The 10,408-nt window shown below is 32.7% G+C and overlaps 1 protein-coding gene across 2 annotated transcripts; it reads left to right on the forward strand.

The window, feature by feature from the left end:
* Positions 1 to 6,732: 6,732 nt before the first annotated feature.
* Positions 6,733 to 10,082, forward strand: LOC107903548 (ABC transporter G family member 9). Of its 2 annotated transcripts, none has more exons than XM_016829630.2 (4): positions 6,733 to 7,106; positions 7,377 to 8,172; positions 8,798 to 9,120; positions 9,204 to 10,082. In XM_016829630.2, exons 1-4 carry the CDS (start codon positions 7,005 to 7,007, stop codon positions 9,870 to 9,872), a joined length of 1,890 nt encoding a protein of 629 aa, XP_016685119.2. In that variant the 5' UTR covers positions 6,733 to 7,004; the 3' UTR covers positions 9,873 to 10,082. The 2 variants fall into 2 exon arrangements, with proteins under 2 accessions (XP_016685119.2, XP_040948341.1); XM_041092407.1 differs by having other exon boundaries at positions 6,966 to 7,106; positions 7,214 to 8,172.
* Positions 10,083 to 10,408: the final 326 nt, after the last annotated feature.

Here is a 10,408-nt window from a genome sequence, read left to right on the forward strand (position 1 = left end):
TTCAGAAAGGCCAGTCAAGCAAGAAGGTGTTGTAACACGTTAGTCATAAAGCCTTAATAAACTTCGAGTAATGACAACCTAAGCGGGATCATTCTCGGAAAAATAAAATTTTGCATTCATGCAAACACCATTCACACATGTCTTGTTAGGAGCATTTGATTCATTTAGATCATGCCATTCTAATCATTAGGCATAATCAGGTTCATTGTACAGGTCATGTTCCCCAAAGAACAGATCAATGAAGACATCAGATCTTGCTGACTGCGAAGCAGATCAAAGATAGCAGATCTTGCCTACGACGGTGAAGCAGATCAAAGAATTTCAGATCTTATCTCCCTGAGGTTACAGCGGAGCAGATTGAAGCTAGTAATCCTATCTCTCTGAGATTACAGTGGAGTGGATTAAAATAAAGGATCTTATCTCTCTGAAGTTACAGCAGAGTAGATCGCGTCAGGTCTTATCTCCCTGAGATTACAGTGGAGCAGACCGAAGAATTTCAGATCTTATCTCCCTGAAATTACAGTGGAGCAGATTGAAGCTAGTAATCCTATCTCCCTGAGATTACAGTGGAGTGGATTAAAATAAAGGATCTTATCTCTCTGAAGTTACAGTAGAGTAGATCGCATCAGGTCTTATCTCCCTGAGATTACAGCGGAGCAGATTGATGATAGTAATCCTATCTCCCTGAGATTACAGTGGAGCGGATTAAAATAAAGGATCTTATCTCTCTGAAATTACAGTAGAGTAGATCGCATCAGGTCTTATCTCCCTGAGATTACAGTGGAGCAGACCGAAAGATTTCAGATCTTATCTCCCTGAGATTACAGTGGAGCAGATTGAAGATAGTAATCCTATCTCCCTGAGATTACAGTGGAGCAGATTAAAATAAAGGATCTTATCTCTCTGAAGTTACAGCAGAGTAGATCGCATCAGGTCTTATCTCCCTGAGATTACAGTGGAGCAGACCAAAGAATTTCAGATCTTATCTCCCTGAGATTACAGCGGAGTAGATTGAAGCTAGTAATCCTATCTCCCTGAGATTACAGTGGAACGGATTAAAATAAAGGATCTTATCTCTCTAAGGTTACAGTAGAGTAGATCGTTTCAGATCTTATCTCCCAAAGTGGAGCACATTGAAGATGGCAGATTTTACCTCCCTGTGATTACAGTAGAGTACATTGAAGCCAGTAATTCTATCTCCCCGACGTTGTGGAGTGGGCCGAAGCGCCAATGCCTATACCTCTAAAGTTGCAGTAGGTCAGATTAAATTTATCATAGCTAGTCTTATCTCTCTGACGTTACAGTGGAGTAGACTTAAACCACAAACCTCGTCCCCCTGAAGTTGCTGCGAAGAAGATAAAGGCTACAGGACGCATCTCTCTAAAATGCAGTGGAATGGATCGAAGCAATAAGACCTAGTGGACTGGAATGAAACTACTTGAAATGGAAAAGTACCAGAACAAGTCAAGACTCGGCGAGACCGGGCAAAATGGGCCTTTCTTAGTCTTTGCTCTGTTATCGTTACATGACAATGAGCAAAGAGGGGCAGCTGTTGCAGGCCCATTTACCCGGTGGCCCACTACCCGTTACAAGCCCAATTACAAAATAAACCCAAACCCATCTAAAACCTAACCCAAAACCCGAGCCCAATTCATTGGCCCAAGTCAGACTAGGGTTTCAGGGACTGAAACCCTAACCTAGGCGCCGCCTCTAGGGTCTTTGACCCTTGGCCTTCTGACACCGCCACGGTCATGTCGCCATCGCCGCGCTGCACGTCCCATCACCCCACTTGCACCTGCTCCACCTGCAAAAGAAAGAAGAAAACGCAAGCAGCAAAGAGAAACAAGAAAAAATAGGAAATAGATCATGTATGAGGGCTATAAAAAGCCGAAACAGAGATGTAAAGGGGGCGGCCCCTGTTTTTCAAAAAAGTGAATATGAAATAAAAGGTTGCCATTTTCTTTTCGATTGATTTTTTGTTTTTTTCATTTTTTTAAAACTATTTTTTTTCTTTAATAACTGTTAAAAAAATAGAAAAAGGGAAAGAAAAAGAACGGGGTACCTGAACCGCTCTTCTTGCGCCGTCACCGGAGTTCCATTTCGGGCTACCGAAGTCGGACCATGAAGGTGACGTTCGGGGTTTTGCTCCTTGACCCTACGGCTCTGAAACCTGACCTTCAGCCGGTCCCTAAAACGGGGTTAAAAACGACCGTTTGGAGCCTCCGACCACCGCACGTGGCGGGGTCAATGGTGGCCCGTTCGGCCAAGAGAAAAGGGGGACTGAGGGGATTCTTCTTTTTTTTTTCCTCTGAAATTTTTTTCTGAAACAATGAAAGAATGAAATTTTTTTAAAAAAATTTGATTTAAATAAAGGTTACAAAACGGCGCCGTTTTACGCCCCCTTGACCCGCGCGGTGACCCGACCCGAGGGGAGGATCTGCGCGTTTTCTAAAAGGGGGATATTTGCGCATTTAGTCCCTCCGATTTTGAAGCGCTTTCAAGGAAGTTTTCTCATATTCGCAATTTTGACCACAAATTTTCGCATCCGTTTCAATTTGGTCCAGGAACCATGCGCTTGGGTCTTGGCAGAACGGCGCCGTTCGATTAATAGGAATAATTTCCTAATTGGCCCTTCTATTTTTCGCGCGCCTCACATTTTGATCCCTTACCCTATTTTATTTTTGATTTCAGCCCTGAGATTTCGTTTCAGTTTTGATTTAGTCCTATTATTATTATTATTATTATTATTATTACCTACTTATTTATATTTATTTTATTAAAATTTCGGTATATGTATATATATGTGCATATATTTTTATGATATATATACATTATTTTTGTAACATATATGTATATATACTTATATATTTTTATATATTTTTTACAATTTATATACATATCTATATATATATATTTTTTCATTTTCATAAATATATACATATTTATTTTTTCTTTTATATATTTAAATATACTTTATATATTTTGTTAATTTATATATATACATATTTTAGTTTATGTCTATATATATCTTTTTATATTTCATTGTATTTGTTAATTATTTATTTCATTTTCGTTATTATTTTGAATGAATGTTTTAATTTATTTGTTTATATATATTGTTATTTTATATGATTGTAGGTATGACTTTTATTTATTTTATATTGTTGCTATTACTCGTATCATTTTTTATTTTTATGTTTATTATGATTTTACCACGTATAACAACAATGTAATTTGCTTTCACATTTTTTACTACGATTTTCGTGTTTTATTTTACTCGATATAACAAAATTTGTTTTAAAAAATATTTCGTGTTTAGATTCGAAAGGATCGTACTCTAACTTACTGGGTTTCCATTTTCATAATAAATCTAAATACACGAATCTTTTCAAACTCAAGTTTTTAAACGATCTCGGGAATTAAGAAAAGATCGTGCCCTAACTTACTGGGCCTAATTTATTTCTAAAACCAAGATAATAAAATATCTTTTAAATAAGCATTTTTCATTCGCGTATCGAGAATTTGAGACATTGTGTCCTAACTTACTAAATATGATTCTCTGTCTCGAATAACGTGAAATATCCCTTTTTTCCTGAAAATTTTCAACGTTTTAATACAAGGATCGTATTTTTAAAATTCTTCAAGGTTCTCAATTTTTGACATTAAGACATTAAGTAATCAACTAGGTACCAATTTTGGGCGTATCGAGGGTGCTAATCCTTCATCGTGCGTAACAGACTCCCGAACCCGTTTTTTTGAATTTCGTGGACCAAACTTGTTGTTTTAATAAAATCAAACCGTTTATTAAAAACAACCCCTCTTCGAGGTGATCCAATCACACCTCATAAAAAAAAGTGGATTGGTGGCGACTCCCGTTTCTTTTTTCAAAACCCAAGTCGACCCCGTTTTTCATCCAAAAAATGGTGTCAACAATTACAAAAACATAATCGTCATCAAACCCATCCATCTCCATCGATATCACCTTTAAAGAGTAAAAAGAAACATGGTATTAGCACACAGGTATTGAGCATATAGAATGAATTCAAACAATTTTTAAATTTCATTTTATATCAATATGGACAGTGAAAATTAACTCAGCTTCTAGCCTTCAATATGTGCTTATGGTATTAACAAATAAAAAAATTTTAAATAATACAAAATAAAAAAAATGCAATACAGGTCATAAAGTAAAATGCACAATTAAATATGTTAGTTGGCTAATACTAGAAATATCATAAGTTAGTTTATGAATGTCCTCATTCAAAAGATGGATGTCATATTTATATTTTATAATTCTTGGTTTTCTATTTATAGTATCTTCATCATAGTAACTTAAGTTCCTTTTTCAAGTAATGGCTTCCTTGAAGGTGGATTAAAGATCGTGAACTTTTAACCATAATTTATTTTATAACTTGGTTACTATGACTATTTCTTACCTTACCATGTCATCATACTAATGCATGTTGATATCCTATATGATTAGGATGCTTTTTCTAACATAATATTTCACCTAAGTTTTTTTTTTTTTAAGAAAAGATATGATGCTTAATGTGCTAGCCTCTACCTCCATGGCGCAACCACTAATATTTCACCAAGTATTTTTTTTTTCTTTCATTTCAAAAGAATGTATTTATTATAATGAAGTTCACAAGTGATTTCACTCTTTCCAGGTTATGATGATTGCTACAAATGGTATTCTTGGAAAAAAAAAATTGTTATATTTTGACCAATCCAAAGTCTATGATACCATGGAAACACAACTACAGTGGAGCATCCCTTTGACAACTAAACATCTAAGGTATGTATAATGTGACTAACAATGCGTATAAAACAATAATTGAAAACTAATGAATATTTCTACAATGCGTATAAAACAATAATTGGAAACTAAAAAGCTTCCACTTTAAAAAGGATGCCTAATAAAAGTTTCTACCATTATGAATTGTTCTTAATCTAGAAGCATAAATAACATATAGCATAAAGATTTGCCTGGTTTACTAGAGAGACAAAAAGTATTGTAAGAAAATGCAACACCCCTTAAAAGCAAATTGAGCATAAAAAAGTGGAAAAAATCAAATAGAATAATTTTTAAGTATATTAGACCGAGGAGAAAAAACAAAAATAAAAGGAAAAAAAGGTTCAAGGTGAGCTTTTAACTAGAAACAATAAGATATCAAAGATATTCTATAGAAGATGAAACCCATCAAAGCTAAAGGAAAGAAAATGAATATAGTAAAGTAAGGAATGAGATGAAAATGGAAAATCAAGAAAAGAAATTGGAAATGGAAAAAAAAAACCCATAAACCCAAAGCAAAATCTATCTCACCTGAGTTCTCGTCTTCAGAGAGGGAGAAGCACCAACGTCGATAATGGTTATTGATCAGAAGACAATCTAAGATGTTTTGAGGGTAAGGGCTTAGAGAACTAAAGTTTGAAAAATATCTCACGAGATTAGAAAGCGTAAGACATTTCCTTCGAAAAAGAAAAAAACTTTCATTTGAACGCGTCTTGAAAAATGACATACTTTTGGTAACTTATTTTCCACCAAATAAATGTAGGAAAATAATAAAAATATTTTCAATAAAACCTTTTACACGAAATTTGATTAAAGCAATCTTTGATGTAAGAAGTTAAACTTATTTCCAACAATAAAAGGTTAGCTATAAATTAAAAAAAAAACATATGAAAATAGGGAGCGAAAGAGGGATAAAAATTAGGTTTCAAATGCCACTAACTTATTTTTCTTTTTCAATCCTTTCTATAATTCCTATCAAATTAATGAGCTTACTGATTATTCGTTCCTTTCTAACAAAAATAGTAATTTTTTCTTTAATTAACTAACTAATCATAATATACATTAATTTTTCTCTAAAAGTTTTGGTTTCCTAGCTATACTCTCCACTATTAAACTAGTTTATAACGGTTACATGTCATTTTATGTTTAATTTTATTAATTTTTCAAATAATATATTTTTAATTACAGTAATTAACGTAAAACAATATAATAGTAAAAAAATTAAATAGTAATTACATCATTTTTATCATATTCAATTTGCAACATTGTTTTAATTCATATAATTAATACAAAATTAAATAGTAATTACATCATTTTTTTTCTTTTTACGTTTGTGGTTAATGAAAATATACTTTAATAGAAAACATACTTTATTTATTATATAAATTCATTTAATAAAAGTCTTTTAATAGAATCATAATTCTTATTTATAAGTTATCAAGTAAATTTATTTAATCAAATATTTTATTAAAATTAATTTTTTATTAAAAAATGTGATAAATTTTATAAATAATAAAATATTTATAATATAATTTCAATAATATAATGACCATAAAAAATTATATTAATCCCTTAAAAAATTTCCAAATTTATAGATTATAGATAAGATATTATATTTCTCAAATTTTATGAATGTTACATAATCAACCTCTAAAGTTTATTTACTTATAATTTATTACTTGTTCTTTTATTATATAAATTTATTAATAATATTATAATGGAATGTTTGTATATGCGTAAAAGTTTAAACTTAGTTTATAATTATTGTATTGACATAGAATATATCCTAAAATTAGTTTCATATTGCTATATAAGCTAGAACTTTAATTAAAACAGTTTAATTAAATTTCGGAAATTATGATAAAAGTGGAAGTAATTTACCCGTCTCAAACACTTATAAATATGTTAAACAAGTTAAAGGAATGAAGGACACTAAAAAGGCAGAATTGTTTTACAGGTAAACCCCAAAAACAAATCATCTATGACCCATAATGCACTAACCTATCTTCACTTTGTTTGCATTCATATCAATTTCTTTTTTTTTTCGATTTATCTTTGTTTTTTTGTTCGTCAAATATGCAAATTTTTTGAACCTCTCCTTTTCGTGTGTGTGTGTGTATATATATAGTTTTAATGCTTGAATGTGAATTGAAAAGCATAAAAGATTATAAGCCTTTTATATAGTGAAGTATTGATTGGATTGGTAACAATGGAGGAAGTGTCGGATATTGAAGCAGCTGAAACTCGGGCTGAAGATCAGTTCAAAGCCAACGCCATATTTAAGGTTACAAATCAACAGGTTGTTCTAAAGGTATGCGTAATATTTAGGATATCTTCTATTTTGGGTTTGAGTCTTGTCATGAGCTTTATTTGTTTAAAGATGGAGAATCTTGAATTTGAGTCTTGCTTGCTTTTCAGCAACAATGGGGGCATGCTCTTGCACTTTAGGGATGGCTTTTGCTTGTTTAAACAACCTGAAGCACTTTTACGCTGTGAACCCATTATGGGTTTTGATAGAATCGGCACATATTGTCTTTGTAGTGTTTCTCATTTTTTTTTTTTTTGATTCAATATTTTGCAGTTTATCGATGTGGTGTATACGATCAAATTACGGAAAGTAGGTAAATTATTCGAAAAAAATCCGAGTTCTGATGATAATAAAGTGATCTTAAATGGGATCAGTGGGATGGTTCAACCAGGGGAAATGTTAGCCATGCTTGGTCCATCAGGTAGTGGCAAAACAACTCTATTAACAGCATTGGGAGGTCGTCTAGGAGGTCACCTAAATGGCACCATAACTTACAATGGCAAGCCATTCAGCAATTCAATGAAGCGAAAAACCGGATTCGTAACTCAAGATGATGTCCTTTACCCTCATTTAACCGTGACCGAAACCCTCATTTTCACCGCTCTACTTCGATTACCGAATAGTTTCACCAAACAGGACAAGATCATGCATGCTGAAGCAGTGATCGATCAACTCGGACTAACAAAGTGCAAAAATAGCATAATTGGTGAACCATTCTTGAGAGGTGTTTCGGGTGGGGAACGTAAAAGGGTTAGTATAGGTCAAGAAATGCTTATAAACCCGAGTTTGTTGTTCTTAGACGAGCCAACGTCCGGTCTGGATTCGACCACGGCTCAACGGATCGTGTCTACATTGTTGGATCTTACTGAAGGTGGAAGAACAGTTGTGCTAACGATACACCAACCATCGAGTAGGATATTTTACATGTTTCATAAGGTTTTGCTGTTATGTGATGGTAACCCTCTGTATTTTGGACAAGGATCGGCAACCATGGATTATTTTTCAAGCATTGGATATGTACCAATAGTTGCTATGAACCCTTCAGATTTCCTTCTCGATCTTGCAAACGGTATGTTTTCTTGATCTTTTGCATGAATCTTTGTTAATTTCCTTATATTGCATTGAAACCAAATTGAATTTTGTAATTAACAGGTATGACCATAATTAAGGCTTTTTCTCTTTTGAGTCAGTCTATTCCAAATACCAATGTAGGTTTAATGTTTTGATAAACAATCTAGGAAATGCGTGGGAAATCTTAAATGTATTGGAAAATGATTTCAATTCCCAACAAAAGTAAAATGCAACCCTAAATTCTAAATTCATTTAACTTTGTTTTAAGAAGTTTTAGGTAAAAATATTGTTTAAGATTTGCAATAGAAGTAGATTATAATTTATTTTTTTATTTAAAAAATGAGTAAATTAATTTTTATATATTAAATTAAAGAGTAAATAGTATAAAGACTAATTTACTTATTTTTTTAGTAGAAAAGATAAAATATAATTTGACTTTTAATATAAGCATCTTCATGATACATTTACCTAATCATCTTTAGTAACTAATATTAGTCCTGGATATGGATGTGAGTGTAATATATATATGTATTATATTCTCATATTCAAATATCATATATGAATATTGAACACGAGTACTAACCTTAATTAAAGAATCCCAATGTGATGTATTTTCATTTTAGGTGATTCACCAAATGAGCTAATGAAGGAGCAAACCCTGGTGAAGAAAACATTGATTGGTGCTTATGGGATCAAAATTGCAGACAAACTAAAGGAAGATCTTCAAGATATGAGCAATGAACCAGCTCCTGATGAATTGGAAAACAAGAAGCTTGCAACGTGGCCCACAACTTGGTGGCAACAATTCATTGTATTGCTTCAAAGGGGTGTAAAAGAAAGGAAACATGAATCATTCTCTGGTTTGAACATTGCTGAGGTCCTTATTGTAGCTGTGCTTTCAGGTTTATTATGGTGGAAAATTAATATTTCTCACTTGCAAGACCAGGTAATTGAATGTGTGCAAGTTATTGGTCTAATTATGGTTTTAGTCCCTCTATTATGCTGATTTCGAGATTTGCAAACATGCAGATTGGACTCCTCTTCTTTACTTCAGGATTTTGGGGTTTTTACCCTCTATTTCAAGCCATATTCACCTTCCCTCGAGAACGTATGATGCTCGAAAAAGAACGATCTTCGGGGACATATCGGCTCTCTTCGTATTTCATTTCAAGGATCACAGCTGATCTCCCTATGGAACTTATTCTTCCCACAGTTTTCATCACCATAACATATTGGATGGCAGGGCTTAAACCCACAGCAACCAATTTCTTCCACACATTATTTGTACTTCTTTTTAGTGTCCTAGTCTCTCAAGGCCTAGGACTAGCCCTTGGTGCCATGGTTATGGACTTAAAATCGGCCACCATTCTCGGTTCGGTCATCATGCTCACTTTCTTCCTCGCCGGGGGTTACTACATCCAACATGTCCCACCATTCATAGCATGGATCAAATACATGTCCATTAGCCATCACACATACAAACTCTTGTTGGGCTCTCAATACAAGCCAAATGAAACATACCCTTGTGGTGATCATATGAAGACTTGCTTGATTGGTGATTTTCAGGGTATAAAATCTGTTGGCCTCAATGGGCAAGTTGTGTCTGCCGTTGCATTGGCTATTATGCTTGTTATGTACCGATTGATTGCTTATTTGGCCCTCATGAGAATTGGAGTCACTAAAAAACTAGAGAATTAGATTAACCCTTTTCTCCATTGTTATGCATAAAATCAAGAAAGGGGACTCGGATGAATTGAATTAGAAACGTTTTTGTTGTCTTTTAATGTTTTTTTTTCCTTAGCAATTTAGTGGTTTGATAGCCCTTTAGGCCTAACTTTTAGTAGGATCTCAATTAGGGTGTAAGTGCATAAAATCAAATCATATAAATATTGAATTATTTGAGCTCAATTAAGATTGTTTTTCTAATAAAAATAAGTTTGATTCTCTTATAAATCCTAATGGCAATGTCGAACACCTAGTTTTTTAGTTGAAAGTGCGATTTAAAAGGCCCTTTTCACCTCTTAGCCTTTTCATCCAAACATAAAAATTAAAATTAACGTAGTTTTAGTTTTTGCAATATTTTTATTAATTATTTAAAATATATTTAAAAATTAGATTAATTTATATTTTATGTACCATTATATTAAATTATTTAAATATTTCATGTATTATCATTTTAGGTTATTTAAATATTATTTATCATTATATTTAAAATTATAAAATATTTCATGTAT

This window comes from Gossypium hirsutum, chromosome D05 (assembly GCF_007990345.1).
Source record: "Gossypium hirsutum isolate 1008001.06 chromosome D05, Gossypium_hirsutum_v2.1, whole genome shotgun sequence".
NCBI lineage: Eukaryota > Viridiplantae > Streptophyta > Magnoliopsida > Malvales > Malvaceae > Gossypium > Gossypium hirsutum.

What these genes read in the sequence shown, in the direction of transcription:
- LOC107903548 (XM_016829630.2), top strand. Translation starts at nt 7,005, where the DNA reads ATGGAGGAAGTGTCGGATATTGAAGCAGCTGAAACTCGGGCTGAAGAT. An exon ending in ATCAACAGGTTGTTCTAAAG is followed by an intron (nt 7,107 to 7,376) that starts GTATGCGTAATA and finishes AATATTTTGCAG; the next exon opens with TTTATCGATGTGGTGTATAC. An exon ending in CCTTCTCGATCTTGCAAACG is followed by an intron (nt 8,173 to 8,797) that starts GTATGTTTTCTT and finishes TTTTCATTTTAG; the next exon opens with GTGATTCACCAAATGAGCTA.